The 20,021-nt window shown below is 38.1% G+C and overlaps 1 protein-coding gene and 1 pseudogene across 1 annotated transcript; both read left to right on the forward strand.

Annotated features, from left to right (window-relative positions):
- Positions 1-633: 633 nt before the first annotated feature.
- LOC116698881 (GTPase IMAP family member 4-like) lies at positions 634-4,111 on the forward strand (annotated as a pseudogene).
- A 5,218-nt stretch (positions 4,112-9,329) lies between these two features.
- On the forward strand, positions 9,330-19,612 carry znf622 (zinc finger protein 622). The gene is given in 12 exon segments (XM_032531116.1): positions 9,330-9,451; positions 10,952-11,246; positions 11,249-11,527; positions 12,100-12,351; positions 12,354-12,386; positions 12,488-12,650; positions 13,588-13,703; positions 14,756-14,904; positions 16,016-16,018; positions 18,702-18,743; positions 18,745-18,798; positions 18,800-19,612. Coding segments are annotated over 11 exon segments (1,410 nt in total). The 5' UTR covers positions 9,330-9,451; positions 10,952-10,957; the 3' UTR covers positions 18,830-19,612.
- The last annotated feature ends 409 nt before the right edge of the window (positions 19,613-20,021 follow it).

The following is a 20,021-nucleotide window of genomic DNA, read 5'->3' on the forward strand; positions in this document are numbered from 1 at the left end:
GCAAGGAAATTAAAGTTAGGGTTAGGGGTTAGGGTTAAGGGGTTAGTGTTAGGGTGTTAGGGTTATAATTTGAAGGGTCAGGGTTAGGCTTAGGGGAGTAGGGGTTAGGGTTAAGGGGTTAGGAGTTAGGGTTGGGGTTAGGGGCTAGGGGTTAGGGGTAGGGGGTTATTAAATTGGGAATACATTTTTGTATTCCCAATTTATATATATTCCAATATTTGTTCTTGTTTTTATCTATCTATCTATCTATCTATCTATCTATCTATCTATCTATCTATCTATCTATCTATCTATCTATCTATCTATCTATGTGTCTGGCTGTGTCTGGAAATACGTATTTATTCCTCCTCATTTTCAATTTTTTGGACATTGTTTTATGATTGGTTGTAAATAACCCATATTTAAAACATTTTCCTATTGTCTGTAAAATACCAGACATCTGAAATATGAAATTTGTAGACATTGAGTCATACAACTTTCTTCAAAGGTTACACTAAAGGGCAGAATGTTACACTTTGGTAAATGACACATCACATTGTTGTAGAACTAAAGGCACAAAGTTCAATGCACTTTGTTATCAGCAGTGTGTTGTAGGTGTGGTTTGTTGGATGATGTTCTTATATAAAGAGGTTTTGTTGCAGACAGACTGATTTACATTACTTCCTCAGCTCAGCAGCAGAACTCTTCTTCTCTTCAACTATGGCCAGCACAGACTCCAACAATAGTAAGTCTACTCATATTGTTTCCTGTAACTTATATCTAATTATATCTAAAGGTATATCTACATGGAGTTAGCATGTTATAGGCCAAATTAATGGACTGATCTCAACAATTGTAAAGGTGGTAGTGCTTAAATAAAAAAAACAGAATATTTCTCAAAAGCTCAGCCTTTTAATGGAATTAGGAGATTTTCATTTTTTAAAGATTTTAAGAAGGTGAACATATGCAAAGTAGGGGTTTCATGGGCATTTAACTTGCCTGTGCTGTCATAGAGATTAGCATAGGGGCTACATTTCAGTAGCTAGTTTTACACCATCAAATATGTTCCCATCCTACTGTATGCAGTCAGAGACATATTTCATCCTCAAGTAAGTTTAGCAACAGTGGCTTTAGTTGTGAAGTTATGACAAGAAAAGTGCTGAAAAAGTCACTCTTGATTTTTACTTTTTTTAAAGGTACACTATGAAGTGGTTTCCTCAAAGAACAACAATGTATTTACTAATAGTAAATGTATTCATAGAGTGCTTAATAAAGATTAAAATGCTTCACATAAAACATGTGAGAGGATATAAATATATTAAAACACAATACACACTTTAAATAACAAAGCAATACATACAAAATAAGACATAAGACAGGTAAACCCAACTAAAAGCCTTTTTAAAAAGTTAGGTCTTTATTTGACTTTTAAGAGTCAACAGAGACAGCAGACAGTAAGGGTCCACGGTCTTGGTGCTACCACTAACCGACCCATAACCATAGCTCTGTTGGCTGCATGGAACAGTCGGTAGATTAAACATATCAAACCTTAGTGAACTAACTAGAGTGAACTAACAAATACAGTCAAAGTAGGTCAGCCATATCTGCAGGTTCCTTACCATGCATATTCTCTGTTGGAAGTGAGTCATGCGAAAGCATTCCCTTATAATCATCATTCATGAGCAGGTGGAAGAGTGTGGTGGTGTATGTATCTGCAGAGAACTGGCCCTGTGACAGGATAATCTCAGTAATGTTTATTTTGGTGAAGTAGGGACATTTTGTGGGTGTGGCCAAAGAGACTTTGGGCCAGTAAGGCCATACTCACTACATAGTCTAGCTTTGAGTGATTTATCATGAGACTACATCAAACTCTGTAAGATTATTTACTGGTAACCAATGAGAAGCATGTGGGGGATCCTTTAACCTTGTGTTGTCTTCGGGTTAAATTTGACCCGCTTTCGAAAGAAAGGTTTCTAAATGACTAATATACACCAAAAATAACATGGATGATTGGTTCCACACATCGTGCTTTGCAAGTAAAGATGGGATCTCTTTTTCAAAACCAGGCTGAAAACCAGACCAAAAATGTAGTAGTGAGTTGGTGTTTGTGGTGTTTATAAATGGTGGTGAAAAGAAGCGTTACGCGTCAAAGAAGAGCCAAAAACATTAGAAAGAATGTTGATTTTCAGGACGACAAGTACATGATTGAATAGAAGACAACTTAGACAAATTAGAAAAATTACAGTCTTAAATGTTTTGCAAGGCCCAGCATGTGGTCATATAAGATAAAAATGAAATCTATATTACATTGTCTAATTGATTTTGAGCCCTTCTAGCCAAAGTTGCCCATATTGCAGTTGTATATTGTTTTAAATACCTTTTTGAATTCTTTCGTTTATCCCATCAGAACCGACCATATACAATAATGAGGAGCTCAGGATTGTGATGGTGGGAAAGAGCGGAGCTGGGAAGAGCTCCACAGGAAACACCATCCTGGGAAAACAGTACTTTAAATCAGAGATTTCTTTTGAATCTTCAACTGAACACTGCGTTAAAGCAATTGGTGAAGTAGATGGGCAAATGGTTGCTGTTGTTGACACTCCGGGTCTGTTTGACACCAGTATTGACGAAAAGGAAACCATTAAAAATATTGTCCAGAGCATTTCTTATGCTTCTCCTGGACCTCACATCTTCCTGGTCGTCATCAAAATAGGCCGATTCACAGAGGAAGAAAAGAAGACGGTGCAGAAGATTCAGAAAATCTTTGGAGAGGAAGCAGACAGATACAGCATGGTTCTCTTTACCCATGGTGACCTGCTCAAAGGGAAACCTATTGAGGAGGCACTGAAGACTAGCAAAGACCTGCAGGAACTTGTGGCTAAATGTAACGGCCAGTACCACGTCTTTAATAATGAGGTGAATGATCGTTCTCAGGTCAGCAAGCTGCTCGACAAGATCAGAACTATAACAGCAAGAACGGAGGAAGTCATTACACCACTGAAATGTTCCAGAGGGCAGAGAGGGCGATAGAAGAGGAAAAACAACGAATCCTTAAAGAGAAAGAAGAGCAAATATGCAAAGAGAGGGAGGAACTCAAGAAGAAAGTAGAGGAAGAGTTAGAGCAAGAGAGGATGGAAGCTAAAGCTGCCAGGGAGGATGAGAGTCAATTACGGGCAGCTCAGGAAAGAATGAAGGATGAGAAGATAACGCAACTTACAAATATGTATGAGGTTGAGGCTAGATCAGAAGCTGAGGACAGTTGTCCGGTGATCGAACTGCTAACAGATACCATTTTACCAATCGTGTTAAATTTTGCTATAAAAAAATTCTTTTTTTGAAAAAGGTCCTAATATGAGATGAAACTTAGACCTTTAAATTAAGTTTATCTTTCTAGTTCTTTTGTGGAAAAACTAATTTGACTTTGTGAACATTGTACAGTTCCTAACATTCATCTGATTGATCATGTTAACCCTCGTGTTGTCTTCTTGACCTGGACATTTCAACAGAAAAACCTTTTATGAAGGTTATGGTCGTGATTTTTGACCCTTTTGTGTCTTTCCCCCAATGATTTTGTCACTTTTTCATCGTTTGTTGACTTTTTCTGAGAATATTTCCCCATGTTTCTAAACCTTTTCTTTTTTACATTTGTCACTTTTCTGACATCTTTGTCACTTTATTTGACATTACTTCACATTATGGGTACTTTTATTGACATTTTTCTCTTTTTTTACATTTTTTTTTAAAGTCCTTTTACCAGTTGTTTTTCTCCAAATGCTATAACATTGACAGAAAACACACTCATTCAATTAAAGTAGTGAACTTATTATTCCTTTAACTTGTGAGGAGCATTGTTGGGAACCATCCATGTTACTTTTTTGGAAATTTGTTTTGATAGAAACCCAAATTTCTGATATAGAAACTTTTTGGAAAGCGGTCACATCAGACCCGAAGACACCAGGAGGGTTAAATAACCCACACTAAATGTCAGAGGTTAAATAAATGTACAAGAGGATCCATGAATGTTTAGTAGTGAAGGTTGTCAAGGATATGTTTATATGGTGATCAAGAAATAAAGTTGATAATAAATGAGAAATGCTTTACTGAAATCATTCAGAAGTTGAAGAAAGTTAAATAAGGAGTTTAATGGGACTGGAGTGTAAAGTTAGCCCTCGTGGAAGCATGAAAAGAAAATAGATTTTCACATATACCACAACTTAACTAACTTAATTAAATTTTGATATATTTTCATTAACTATTCATGGATGCCACCATGCTTTGAGGACAAAACCATTGTGCACTAGCCTCCTCTACTGGCCAGGAACAACAGTACAGTGTGAATGTGAGAAAGGATTAACAGACATTTTAACATCTATGAAATAAGTATCATATTCTGACATTATAATCATTCCTTCTCAGAATAAAGTATTGTTTTTAATGGCAAAATATTAAAGTATGCCTATGTCAATTTAAACGTAAGTAGGCCAGAATACCCAGAATTCCCATTTCCATTTTTATTATTCTCTGTGATATTGAATGCAATAAACTACATTTAAAACACTCCAATGCAACAGAACTTGAGACGTTTGCTTGTAATGGTCTTTAAAATGCATCCCAGACCAATATTCCCTCTCTTTTCTCTCTGTTTTTGGTCTCTACCATCTCCTGAGAGGAATATCTGTTTCTCCAATGCAGTTGTGTTTTCAAAAGTAAAAAAGTAAAAGTACTGGCTTTGCAGAAGACATCCAACATCCTAAGACTAAGAACTACAATTCAAAAGGCTGTCTACATCCTTTATGTATATCTCTTTTTTTTCTCTGGTTTTGGTCTACACCATCTACTAAGAGAAATATCTGTTTCTCCAAGTCAGTTGTGTTTTTAAAAGTAACACCTGTGAAGTGCTGACTGGCTTTGCAGAAGACATCTAACAATGTTTGCTATTAACGGTCTGTAAAATGCATCCCAAGACCAATATTCCCTCTCTTTTCTCTCTGTTTTTGGTCTCTCCCATCCCCTGAAAGAAATATCTGTTTCTCCAACGCAGTTGTGTTTTCAAAAGTAAAAAAGTAAAAGTAACACCTATGAATTGCTGACTGGCTTTGCAGAAGACATCTAACAATGTTCGCTAGTAATGGTTTGTAAAATGCATCCTAAGTCCAATATTCCCACTCTTTTCTCTCTGTTTTTGGTCTCCACCATCTCCTGAGAGAAATATCTGTCTTTCCAAGTCAGTTGTGATTCTAAAAGTAACACCTGTGAAGTGCTGACTGGTTTTGCAGAAGACATCTTACATCCTGAGACTAAGAACAACAACTCAAAAGACTGTCTACATCTTTTATGTTCACTGTATTTTTTTCCACCACAATATTGCAGTAAGGGCAACCGGCACGATTGGTTCATTTACATTTACACACATTTAGCATATTACTTAAGCAGTTGCACATTTTGTTTTCCCATCTTGTACATATATAAATATATTTGTCTATTATTCTTATATTTTATTCTTATATTGTATTATTATTATTTAATGTATATTGTATGTATGTATATTTTTTCCTATGTGCTGCTGTAACACTGTAATTTCCATTTTTGGGATCAATAATACTATCTATCTATCTATCTATCTATCTATCTATCTATCTATCTATCTATCTATCTATCTATCTATCTATCTATCTATCTATCTATCTATCTACGTATCTATCACTCTATCTATCTATCTATCTATCTATCTATCTATCTATCTATCTATCTATCTATCTATCTATCTACAGTATCTATCTATCTATCTATCTATCTATCTATCTATTTATCTATCTACAGTATCTATCTATCTATCTATCTATCTATCTATCTATCTATCTATCTTATCTATCTATCTACAGCTATCTATCTATCTACTATCTATCTATCTATCTATCTATCTATCTATCTATCATCTATCTACTATCTATCTATCTAATCTATTTCTACAGTATCTATCTATCTATCTATCTATCTATCTACATCTATCTATCTATCTATCTATCTACGTATCTATCTATCACTATCTATCTATCTATCTATCATCTATCATCTATCTATCTATCTATCTATCATCTATCTATCTACAGTATCATCATCATCTATCTATCTATCTATCTATCTATCTATCTACGTATCTATCTATCTATCTATCTATCTATCTATCTATCATATCTATCTATCTATCTATCTATCACTATCTATCTATCTACTATATCTATCTATCTATCTATCTATCTATCTATCTATCTTTATCTATCTATCTATCTATACTATCTATCTACTATCATCTATCTACAGTACTATCTATCTAATACTATCTATCTATCCCCAACTTAGAATAACTGGGGTCAATTTCTCATAAATGTTGATAGCGAGGTGGGAACATTGTCGGCTGTTTGCAGTTAACATAAGAAATAATGAAAATGCAGGAGGACTGAGTATTTAAATGAGTGTGAAGAAATAGCAATGTCCGGGGTATTAATGGGACGCCGGTCGACATGCACGACCATGGTAAGTGCATTTTTAAACTTTTAATCCCTTTGTTTCCACTATGTAGCTTTCAACATGTTGCACTTAACATTAGGTGTTAGGATACAATTGTTTTGTGGTACTTATCATCTTCTGGACGTCTGTGAGTTCACTTTTCAAGCAGAGACACAATAAAGGTTTAACCCTTGTGTTGTCTTCCCGTCAAAATTGAAAATCAACACTTTTTTTGATGCTTTTTAATCAATGTTTTTACCTTTTTCTTATGTTTTTGCTCATTTTTCAACACCTTTTTCAATATTTGTTACTTTTTTGACTTTTTTTTTAACACTAACTTATTAACTTTAGTTTTATAGTTATTTTTTGGAATCTATGGCCAATTAACCTCATTTATGGGAAATGATACCTAATGTTTGAGTTAGAAAAAGCAGAAATTAGGGATTATTTAGATTAAAATTAAAGGAATACGTCAACTATTACTCACTACTATTTTTAAACCACTTTTTTTTTAAATGCTATGAAGTTATATAAAAGCCCCAAAATTAATGAAAGTAGAGATTTGTACTTGGCAAAGAGCGTTGTGTGGAATCAATCATGTTATTCGGGGGAATTAAAAAGAACATTGATATAGGACAACATGGGTTAATGAGACATAACTTACTAATACTTGCTCCGTTTGCTTAGTTTACGTGAGAGTAGAAAGTAGAAAATGTAAGGTTGGTGCACGCAGATACATATTTAGGAAGGAAAACAGTGTTACAATTTTTGATACACATTTCTGATAGCAATTAAAACTGATAAGAGAGGTTTCTTTCAGAGTTTTTTTTTAGAATAGAAAATAACATTTATTTATTTTTATCTATTAACCTTTATTTTACCAAGAAATAATCCCATTGAGATTCAGAATCTATTTTTCAAGGCAGTCCTGGCCAAGACAGCAGTATACTAGTTCCATATTAAGATATGCGGTGAAGGGCGCCCAGATACAGTGGGGTTTAAAGATTTGGGCACCCCAGGTAAAAATGTGCGTTAATGTGCATAAAGAAGCCAAGAAAAGATGAAAAATCTCCAAAAGGCATCAAGTGACAGATTAGACAGTCAATATTCACTATGTCACGAAAAGATTTTATTTCCATCATTTACTCTTTCAAAATAACAGAAAACAAAATAAATGGCATCTGCAAAGGTTTTGGCACCCTGCTGAGTTACCTTGTAGGCCAACCAACGGTATCGTACAAGCTACAGGGATGAGTACGAAAACCAGAATTATTACAAATCTTAGTGCTGTGTGGTATAATGAGTCCAACGTATTCTAAAACCTTTGGTAAATCTACTTAGTTAACCCTGGTGTTGTCCTCTCGGGTCAAAAACTGACAAAGAAATGACATTTTCGTCCCTATTTTAGATTGTTTTTTAGTTGTCACTAAAACCCCCTTACTACCCCCTTTACACGACTTTTTGGAATTTTTGGTCAATAACACTCCTTTATATAGAATTATACCTAATATTTGAGTTAAAACAGCTGAAATTATGAATTATTTTGGCTAATGGTTAAGATCAGAGGAATGCAAGTGATCAATTGCATTTGCAAAGAGCGTTGTAAGGAATCCAATCCATTTTTTGTGGTAATTTGGTTAAAAAAAAACTCCTATTTCGATAAAAAACATTTTTTTAAAGGGTCAAATTTGACCCAAGGACAACAACAGGAGGTTCAAATCCACACTGGTTTACCAACTGTATCCTAGTATTTCATTTATATTGTATAATGTGGGTGTTGACTGATTGTGATGTAACACTGTAATTTCCCATGTTTTGGGATCAACTATCTATCTATCTATATCTATCTATCTATATCTATCATCTATCTATCTTTATCATCTATCTATCCCTTATCCATCTATTTCCATTATCCACATCTATCTATCTATCTATCGAAACTATCTATCTATCTTATCTATCCATCTATCTATCATCTACTATATCTATCTATCTATCCATCTATCCATTTATCCTCTCCATCTATCTATCTATCTATTCTATCTATCTATCTATCTATCTAGTTCCATCTATCCTATCTAATTTTATCTATCTATCTTCCATTATCCATTTTATCCTCTATCTACTATCTACTATCTATATATCTATCTATCTTCTATCATCTTAAACTCATCTATTCTCTATCCATTTTCATTATCATCTATCTATCTATCTATTTTTATCATCTATTCTATCTATCTATCATCTATCTATCTTCCTTATCCATCTCCATTTATCCATCTATCATTATTTATCTATCTTCATCTATCTATCATCTATCCTACATCTTTTATCTATCATCTAATCTATCCTTTATCATCTATCTCTTATTCTATCTTCTATCTACTCACTATCTATCTATCATCTATCTATCTATCCCATCTATCATCTATCTACTATCCATCTATCCATTTATCCATCTATCTACTATTATCTCTATCTATCTATCTATTTATTCTATCTATCTATCTATTATCATTATCCATCTATCCATCTATCCTTACCATCTATCTATCTATCTATTTTCATCTTCTATCTACTTCATCTTCATTATCCATTATCCATCTATCTATCTATCTATCTACTATCTATCTATCATCTATCTATCTATCTCTATCTATCTATCTTACCCTATCTATCTATCTATCTATCTTCTATATCCACTATCCATCTATCTATCTATCTATCTATTATCTATCTATCTATCTATCCATCCATCTTTTGTTTGACGTTACAATGCAGCAGGGGGCGGTAACGCGCCTGAAAAGCTAGATAGCAGCCACTTAATAAAACATCACGAAGAAGAAGATCAGAGTTCACCCGGAAGTTACCCTCGTGTTGTGGTGTAAGGGAGACAGCAGCACTCAGACACAGAAAAGAGATTAAAAATATACCTTTTCCCCAAAGGAGACAGTTTACTGAATAAGTAAGTAGAAATGTGACGTTCGTCACTTCCTTCTGTCGTTGTCCTGAGTGTTATGAATGTTTATCTTTTAGCTGTTACCATGGTGTTTAACTATGAAATGCTACGTGCTAGCCGATGTTAGCATAGCTCGTCGCAGTTATGAGAGTTATGGCGTTCTTAAAATATAAAAAGATATGTGAAACATTGATATATTTGGCTCTATACAGAAACCTAATTAAGCTTTACATTGACTGCAGAAAGGTGATAAAGCCTTTCCTCGAGTATATTATCTTTTATGAATATTTTATGTGCTTTAATTAAATGTTTTATTTACTTACGGATGCATTTTTACGTATTGTCAATACAGCCTAGCTGCCTTAAATATTACATCACATGTCATATATGTTTATTAAAACTTGATTTTCCTATGAGACTATATAAATTATTAAAAACATTTAAAACACAGTTTTGGGAAAACAACCCAGAGTTTTTATTTATGGGACATTCTTCCAGAAAGTACATTTCCACTTCTAAAACGTCTTTGATGGAATTTTTTTTTTATATCTGACTAGTAAGTCATTTGAAGGACATGGAGGCGTCAAAACTATGAATGAACACATTAGATAGAGATAGATTAGATTAGATTTTATTCATCCCACAACAGGGACATTTTGTTATTACAGCAGCAGCATTTTCTTCCATAACAGCAAAAAAACAAAAACACACAAACAAGTAAACACACAAGAAATACAGGCAAACAATAGACAATGATTACATGGTGGACTGAAAGTAAGCAAAGTGGCGTCAAATAAAGGTGTTTTAAAGTGCGGTTACCATGATACAAGAAACAATATTGCAGTGTAAGTGACGTTAAAATTAAATTGAATGTGTAATTAGAGCAATGAAGCAATTAAATAAATAAAAATAAATAAATAATTTGTTTATTAGTCCCCAATGGGGAAATTACTGCACTACACTCTGTGTACACAGTTTTTGTTAGTACTCACACACAGGCCTGAAATACACACACATGCTCAGGACCTATACATGCACTATACATGGAGAGATGTCAGAGTGGGGGGGTTGCCAGCTGAACCAGCGCCCTGAGCGGTCGGGGGGGTACGGTGCCTTGCTCAAGGGCACCTGGCAGTGCCCAGGAGGTGAACTGGCATCTCTCCAGCCACCAATCCACGCTCCCAACTTTTTGGTCCATACGGGGACTTGAACCAGTGACCCTCCGGTTCCGGACCCAACTCCTACGGACTGAGCTACTGTTATGTACTTAACAAAAAAGTGTGAAATAACTAAAAACATGTCTTATAATCTAGTTTCTTCTTTTTGGAAGCACCAATACCAACAATATCGCCGCAATATTGACACCATTGTATTAGGTCTACAATATCATGATATTTGATTTTTTTTCTTCTCCACCCAGCCCTTTTATAGAAGGTTTCACATGGTAAATTTGGTAAGAACTCAGACAACTTTGTTGTTGATTTGACTTTCTCCTCTTCCCTTCAGGTTGCCATGGCGTCCTACACCTGCATCAGCTGCAGAGTGGCCTTCACAGACGGCGAGGTGCAGCGGGCGCACTACAAAACCGACTGGCACCGCTACAACCTGAAGCGCAAGGTCGCCGACATGCCGCCGGTCACCGCCGAGAACTTCCAGGAGCGAGTCCTGGCGCAGCGGACGGCCGCCGAGCAGCAGCTGAGCGACACGGCGGCCGCCGAGGGCTGCGCCGTCTGCAGCAAGAAGTTCTCCAGCGCCAACGCCCACCAGAACCACCTGCAGTCGCACAAACACCAGCAGGCCGAGAACAGGCCCTGCTGGCCGCCCAGAGGAAGGTGGAGATGATGAACGAGAAGAATCTGGAGAAGGGACTCGGGGACGAGAAGGTGGACCACGACGCCAGGAACGAGGCCCTGCAGCAGGCCCTGAAGGAGCAGCAGAGGCCGAGCGCGGCGAGGCAAGGCTCGGCGGAAGGAGGGACGACGAGGAAGAGGGCGGAGAAGCTGGAGAAACCTCCCAGGCTGATGTGGCTGGAGGAGCAAGCCAAGAGGCGAGAGGGGGAAGACGGAGCCACAGCTGTGGAAGGTAGCGGGAGAAATAAAACCATCGTAGACATCACTGGATATACTATTTAAAACCACAGTCGGTCTGTTTTTAAGACACTCTAGATGCCCTATTTGAAATGTAATCCAGAGAACTCCTTGGGCTGGGCAATATAAGTCACACACAATAAATCACAATATTACATAATGTATAATTTATGTTTAGCACAATGAACTATGTTCCACTGTATTTTCATCAAATCCCATGAAAATACCAAACCCAACAATGTGTCTGTCAATCAGAGATTTCCTTTTTATTTATTTTTTCGAATAGATTAATCTTTGCAGCTCTAGTAGTTTTATACACGACACTGTTGTCAAAACCCAAACAGAGACGCCATCTTGGAAGTTTGTGATCAATACTGTATGGTGATGTAACCAAGTGGTGTCCCATTTCATAGGGGTAGTATTAAACCACTATAGCCCTTACCCCTTGTTTCAAGGGCCAAGGGGTAAGATGGAGAAATGGGAATCAGCCTTAGTTAGATTTTAAGATCTTTATTATTAGTTTTGTTGTGTGTTTAAAAACCTACACCAATCATAACAATCTTCCAGGAGAGTGGGAGGACGTTGAGGAAGAGGAGGAAGATGGGATGGAGGAGGAGGAGGAGGAAGAGGAAGATGAAGAGGAGACGATGGATCAAGAGGAGGGAGACTCGGCCTCTGCGTCTGACCCCCGACCCCCTGCTCTGCCGGGCTCCATCCCCGTCACCGACTGCCTGTTCTGCTCCCGCCACTCCAGGTCTCTCATGAAGAACATCGGCCACATGACCAAAGCCCACAGCTTCTTCATCCCCGACGTGGAGTTCTCGTCGACCTCAAGGGCCTCCTACGATACCTCGGTGAGTTTGGGCTGTAAATGGGAGGGAACTGCAGGTGGATAATAGAGGTCAGAGGTCAGCGTTCTTGATGCCGTGGTGTGTTGATTCTTTTTGTGTCACAGGAGAGAAGGTCGGTGCTGGAAACGTGTGTTTATGGTGTAACGAGAAAGGCCGCTCGTTCTACTCGACAGAAGCCGTACAGAGTCACATGACGGACAAAAGCCATTGTAAACTCTTCACAGACGGCGACGCTGCCCTGGAGTTTGCGGACTTCTACGACTTCAGGTAACAAAGTCATTCACATTTAACAACCTATGGTGTATTTAACTATGTTGGGTTGTATTAAAGTGCTCATATTATGCTTTTTGGCTTTTTCCCTTTCCTTTCCGTCACTTCGTAACACACGTTATAATGCCCGCCTAGCTGCTAGCGTGGCACGCCCTCATACTCTGCTTCTGACTGGCTAGTAGTCCTTACCTAGGTACTGTCAGGGCCTCATACTCTGCTTCTGACTGGCTAGTAGTCCTTACCTAGGTACTGTCAGGGGCCTCATACTCTGCTTCTGACTGGCTAGTAGTCCTTACCTAGGTACTGTCAGGGCCTCATACTCTGCTCCTGACTGGCTAGTAGTCCTTACCTAGGTACTGTCAGGCCCTCATACTCTGCTCCTGACTGGCTAGTAGTCCTTACCTAGGTACTGTCATGGCCCTCCAACTCTGATTGAACAGGCATATCTTACCAGAGTACCGTCAGGGCTTCAATACTGCTTCGACTGGCTAGTAGTCTAACTAGGTATGTCGGCTCAAACTCTGTTACTGACTGGCTAGTAGTCCTTACCTAGACTCTGTCAGGGCTCATACTGCCTGATGGCATTAGATCCTTACCTAGGTACTGTCAGGACCCTCATACTCTGCTTCTGACTGGCTAGTAGTCCTTACCTAGGTACTGCGCATGTGCTACTCCCACAAAGATTGAACAGATTAAAACAGAGAGCTCAGCACACAGGGTGAAAAGAGGAGCTGCAGCAATGTGCAGTACAACAAGAAGATGTGTAAACCTCTGATATAACCTCTAAATACATTTATGAACTTGAAAATGAGCATAATATGAGCACTTTAAAATCCAGTGGTAATGTAGATGAAGTATATCTGAAGGCGTTAGAGTCATTTTGCTGCACCTTTGTCATCTGATTCACACTTTTTGTTTCATGTCTTGCAAACAGGAGCAGCTACCCAGACAGGAAGGAGGGAGAAGATGCTGAAATGGCCGAAGAGGAGCTGCCTGATGACAAAAACCTGGAGTACGACGACGACACGCTGGAGCTGACTCTACCTTCAGGTAACTTAGAATGAGTTGTTTAAAATTGGTTAAGTTTAAATGTGGAACAGAATTAAAAATAAAGAATACATAGTCTTAAAAAAACATGAAAAAAGTTTGTGGGTGAAAACAATCAATGAGAACTTGTGAGGGAAATCTTTCAATATATTATGACATTTTATTAACTAAACACATATTAGATTTACAGATCATGGAACTAGTCACAGTGGTATTTTGTAGACATGAAATATCTTATATGATTTTTTCTAACCAAGGGACACGTGTTGATTTGTTCATTTACAAAACAGTTTCTCTGATCCTCAAAGCCAGAAAAATATCATGTCCTCATTCAACTTTTTTACAATTAAAAATTTAAATTTTTATTTATTAATAAAATATTATATATTAAAATTTATGATATATAAATTATATTCTATTATCTTACTAAAAGTACTAAAAATGTTAATATATTTTAAATTAAATATTTTAAAATTTAACAAAACTCTATGAAAATTTTCAGTTTTGCGGGGAATGGGTTGGGGAACGAATCTTTTTAAAGGACCAGTTCCTAAAAATCGTAAAAATCCAAAACGGCACCCAACCCTAGGGGGGATCGGGTTTGGGGTAGAAAAAAGTTTTTTTAGGGTAAAATACCCGAAGGGCTGATACCCGTCCGGTATCCGGATACCCTGGTCCGGGATCCCCGGGATCCGGATCCCCGGGATCCTTTTACCCGGGAGCCTGATCCCTACTGTGTTAGGGGTTTGAATTTGCGGGTTTTCTGAAACTTTCCATTGATTCTTTTTCCTGTACACGGGTTACCGGGAAAAACCAATTGTAACTCTGATTTTTTTTTGAAAAACGTGATAAAGGAATAAAGGCGAGCGATGGGTCGGGCCCCACCACTGTGAAATGAACCTGGTGCTAAAATGAACGGAAGTCGATGCTGCCGGAGAATCCTTTATGAGATCTATCTGTTGGATCTCTGCTCTCATTCTCTTGTTGTGAACTTACTTTATGGTTTTATGTTCATACTGTAACAGGATGCACGTCCTTGCTGTGTGTTTTTTAAGGTGCTACGATCGGCCACCGCTCCCTCATGAGGTACTACAAGCAGCGGTTTGGCGCCCAGAGAGCGGTCGTGCTCACCCACAATAAGAACGCTGTGGGCCGGGTCCTGCGGCAGTACAAAGCTCTGGGCTGGGGGGGCGACGCAGGTAAGGTTCAACCAGCAACACATCACATCACAATAGTTTCCCTGGCGTCATTTGGTTCATATTCAACAGTTGGAAGAGAGAAAAGGGAAGTCTTGTTTTGGACTAGTCTTGACGGTTTCTCTTGAACATTCAAACCAAATTAGTTTTTTATTCCCCCTTTCCTCCTAGTCTCATTTAATAAGCTGGACCAGTATTTTACTCAGTTGGTATGTTACTCAGTAGCACTTTACATGCGTGTTATATCACCACCATAAGAAGAAATATTATTACCAAGCCAATGTTAATGTTCAAACAAAATTAAATATTAAAGTAGGTCAAAGAGAGAAAGAAATCAAGTATGAGCCGTTTTTAAAATTATAAATCTTTAGAGGAGATTTAAATCTTTAAAGTAAATGCTATAAGTCTAAAAATAAGAGTTTTAAAGTGCCCATATTATGCTTTTTGGCTTTTTTTTTTCCCCTTTCCTTTGTTATGTTATACATCTTTGTTGTGCATGTCATAGGTTTACAAAGTAAAATAAAGCCCCAACACTGGTTGAAAACAGGACCTGCAGCAATGTGCAGTACAACAAAAATATGGTGTTTTTTGAAAATTAAACCATGGAAACCAATTCTGGCACAACCTCTAAATAGATGTATGAACCTGAAAATAAGCATATTATGAGCACTTTAAATGTTTTCAAGTTAATGTGCATACTTTCAGGATCAAAACTTTATTGGCCAAAACGTTGACTTATACATGAAATCTGACTCTGCATAACTTAACCGTAACCATGTAGTGGAGATTGTTTATGGCGACATGGCTGAAATGGGAATAATACAAAGAATATAGGGTTATTTGTCCTCTGCATTTGATGCATTAAGTCTTCTTTATACCTAACGCACATTCTCGGGGGTGGGAGGACTGGTGGGTTTCTAACTGAGTGAGGTGAAAGAGTTGACAGCTCTCAGGACACACACGCCTGTCTTTATTGGTTATCAAGCACACTCTTCCATCCTCATTTGAATTCAAATGTATTCCCTAAATATTTATTTTGAGGTGTCACGTGAGGGGGTGGTGACTGTATCAGGATGCATACTATCCTGATCCAAGAAATATCTGGCCTTTAAAAATAAGAATGTGCATGCCTCTATGGGATAGGGGGTGTATACTTATGCCCCCTGTATTTTAACATAGGGGGGTGTATACTTATGCCCCTGTATTTTAACATAGGGGGGTGTATACTTATGCCCCTGTATTTTAACATAGGGGGGTGTATACTTATGCCCCTGTATTTTAACATAGGGGGGTGTATACTTATGCCCCTGTATTTTAACATAGGGGGTGTATACTTATGCCCCTGTATTTAACATAGGGGGGGTGTATATTTATGCCCCCTGTATTTTAACATAGGGGGTGTATACTTATGCCCCCTGTATTTTAACATAGGGGGGTGTATACTAATGCCCCCTGTATTTTAACATAGGGGGGTGTATACTTATGGCCCTGTATTTTCACATAGGGGTGTATACTTATGCCCCTGTATTTAACATAGGGGGTGTATACTTATGCCCCCTGTATTTAACATAGGGGGTGTATACTTATGCCCCTGTATTTTAACATAGGGGGTGTATACTTATGCCCCTGTATTTTAACATAGGGGGTGTATACTTATGCCCCTGTATTTTAACATAGGGGGGTGTATACTTATGCCCCCTGTATTTTAACATAGGGGGTGTATACTTATGCCCCTGTATTTTAACATAGGGGGGTGTATATTTATGCCCCCTGTATTTTAACATAGGGGGTGTATACTTATGCCCCCTGTATTTTAACATAGGGGGGTGTATCAATGCCCCCTGTATTTTAACATAGGGGGGTGTATACTTATGGCCCTGTATTTTCACATAGGGGTGTATACTTATGCCCCTGTATTTAACATAGGGGGGTGTATACTTATGCCCCCTGTATTTTAACATAGGGGGTGTATACTTATGCCCCTGTATTTTAACATAGGGGGGTGTATACTTATGCCCCTGTATTTTAACATAGGGGTGTATACTTATGCCCCTGTATTTTAACATAGGGGGGTGTATACTATGCCCCCTGTATTTTAACATAGGGGGGTGTATACTTATGCCCCTGTATTTTAACATAGGGGGGTGTATATTTATGCCCCCTGTATTTTAACATAGGGGGTGTATACTTATGCCCCCTGTATTTTAACATAGGGGGTGTATACTAATGCCCCCTGTATTTTAACATAGGGGGTGTATACTTATGGCCCTGTATTTCAATAGGGGTGTATACTTATGCCCCTGTATTTAACATAGGGGGGTGTATACTTATGCACCCTGTATTTTAACATAGGGCGTGTATACTATGGCCCTGTATTTTAACATAGGGGCGTGTATACTTATGCCCCCTGTATTTTAACATAGGGGCGTGTATAGTTAGCCCCTGTATTTTAACATAGGGGGTGTATACTTATGCCCCCTGTATTTAACATAGGGGGTGTATACTTATGCCCCTGTATTTTAACATAGGGGGGTGTATACTTATGCCCCTGTATTTTAACATAGGGGGGTGTATACTTATGCCCCTGTATTTTAACATAGGGGGGTGTATACTTATGCCCCCTGTATTTTAAGAAAGAACATTTATTTATTTACAATACTTTTTTGATTCACAAAGAAAGTTGGTGTCTTTAAAAGGTTACATTTTCCATTTCTTTTTTTAATTAAGGCATTAAGATCAATTTCTGAAAGATGTCTTCTTATTCTACTTTTTAATCCCCTTTAGCATTGGTTTGTAAACTTTCTCAAACCACTGTACATACTTGTCCTTATATACATAAACATAAATTGCAAATTACATTCAGTGCCGAGCTGAATTCTCCTCAGTTCATGTGATTCTGACCCTGCAGGGTCGCCTTATCCCAGTTTTGAATTATTGTGTTTACTTATAGGAGTTTGGGGAATCTCTTATCACTTCATGGGAAGTCTCTCTCTCTCTATCTCTCTGTGAGAGTTCTGTAGAGATGGCATGTTTTTAGCACTTTAGTTTTATTGATTTAGCTGTTTCCGTTTATCTATCGGTTCCACCAGCTTCCTCTTTCAGCCTTTGTATTTATTTCCTGTGTGGTCCAGTTGGTAGAGAGAGGCATTATCACCGTCAGGGTGAGTGTGTACCCTCCGGCTTCATGGGTTATTTTCCTTGTAACGGTCTTCGCTGTGGGGAAAAAAAACCCCTTTTTTTATTCATGTCAGGTTTTTTTACGGCTGGCACGGAGTAAAGCTCTTTCAGGCAAAAGTATTTTAAAGTTAACACTAATGATTATTTAACAGAGTTTTAAAAAAACGACCCACGCTTACGACAGGGGGAAAAAGGAAAAAAAAACAAAATTTCTGATAATAAAAACAGGACAAAAACTCCAAAAGAACTGCCCCACGGGGTAAATGTGTTAAATTTTTGCTGATTATGGCTTAATGGAATGTCATTTCATATAAAATCTTATTTAAAAATGATTAAGTGGCTTTACCGAGACGTGATGGAGGCCGGGACGTCTGCAGCACCCAACCACAGGACCCCCCCCCCTCAAACCCACCCCTTTAGTTTTGGGCATGATTGAGAAAGCTCTGTCTCCAAACACTCGTTCGCTGTGTCCGGGAGTGTGTAAAAGTCTCCTTTTCCCCCCCCCCCCCTTTTTAAAACTGCTCCTAGACAACATTATAACCAACCATGCTTCCCTCCCTCTCTCTCTCTCTTCCCCCCCCCCCCCCCCCCCCCCTCTCCCCTCTCTCTCTCTCTTTTCCTCTCTCAGGCTCCCTCTACCAAACAGAAGGACATGCAGTACGTGCAGCTGTTTGAAGTCAAAATGGATGCTAAACTCGGCATGAGAAAACAACTCCACCAAGCAGAAAACACTTCAGAGCCCAAGTGATGTTCTAAACTGGGACCGAGGGAAATGAAAGTCACCAAAGGAGACGTGGACTTTCAAATTTAACATCGTTGCTACGAGACTTTCAGGACAGATGCGAGAATGGCGGCACAGCGGCAGAGAGAAAAATCAAAGCTCACGATCACGCCAGTAGTGCTATTGTATTGCAGCCGTGTCGATATGAAGTTTAAAAACTACAACAAAAACGTTGATGTGGAGAAACCTTGACCTACTTCTTGGGATTCTCACATGAACGTCCAGCTCTCTGTTTCCGCTGCATCGCTGTGTGGAAAGTGTAGGTCGTCAAAAATCAGCTTGAGAAAACCATCTTCTTATCTTCAACCGCTTTTGGGGGAGATCAAAAGTATGAATGACATCTATAAAGAGCGTAAAAATCAAGTAAAAGCTAAATTAGATCACTATATTAAATTGGTGGTTTTACTACTTTTATTTTGTAGGACTGTCCTCGATTAAAGAAATTTATTCGACTAACGTTCATACCTTTATGACGATTACTCAAATAGTTGCTTTAATCAACAGATCTTTAAAAATGAGCATTTCTGGGAAATAATGCCTTCATAACGCATGAAAACAGCATAAAACATTACTAATCAGCTAAAGAAACCTTAGCCAACTAAGACCACAACAGCTGATTAGTCGACTAAGAAGGAGCAGCTCTACTTTTTCGTCATTCATTACATAACACACACTTTAACGACCAGATTACAAATGTATGATTCAATGTGCTCGTAAAACATCCAACCAAATAAATGTGTTTTCATATTTATTGGAAACATGGCAGTCTTCTTTTTAATAACTTCTTTAACTCCTTGTTTTCAGGTCGAGAGAAGAACATGATTCAGTGCTAAAACTCTCCAGCTGTAATCAGTAGAAAATCTGTTATTGGCTCTTTTATTGTTCAGATTTTGGCAGGATTCACAGCAGACAGGTTAACGTGACTGGAAGAGTTCAGCCACACTGGCTGTTGTCCTGTGAGCCGGGAATTATCTCCATTACTCACAAAAGAAACATTTTCCCTGATTTTGGCGTCTGAAGAAAGCCGTGTTATGTCCTGGCTCTATATAGTGGTTTGGTCTTTATTTTCGCCCCCAGTTGTCAGCGTATACTGTGTGTTTGTTGTTAAGTAACAAAAGATCACAGTAAAGAAATGAGGTCTGAGAAACATCGTCTTCATCACATCGT

This window comes from Etheostoma spectabile, chromosome 12, assembly GCF_008692095.1.
Source record: "Etheostoma spectabile isolate EspeVRDwgs_2016 chromosome 12, UIUC_Espe_1.0, whole genome shotgun sequence".
Taxonomy (NCBI): Eukaryota; Metazoa; Chordata; class Actinopteri; order Perciformes; family Percidae; genus Etheostoma; species Etheostoma spectabile.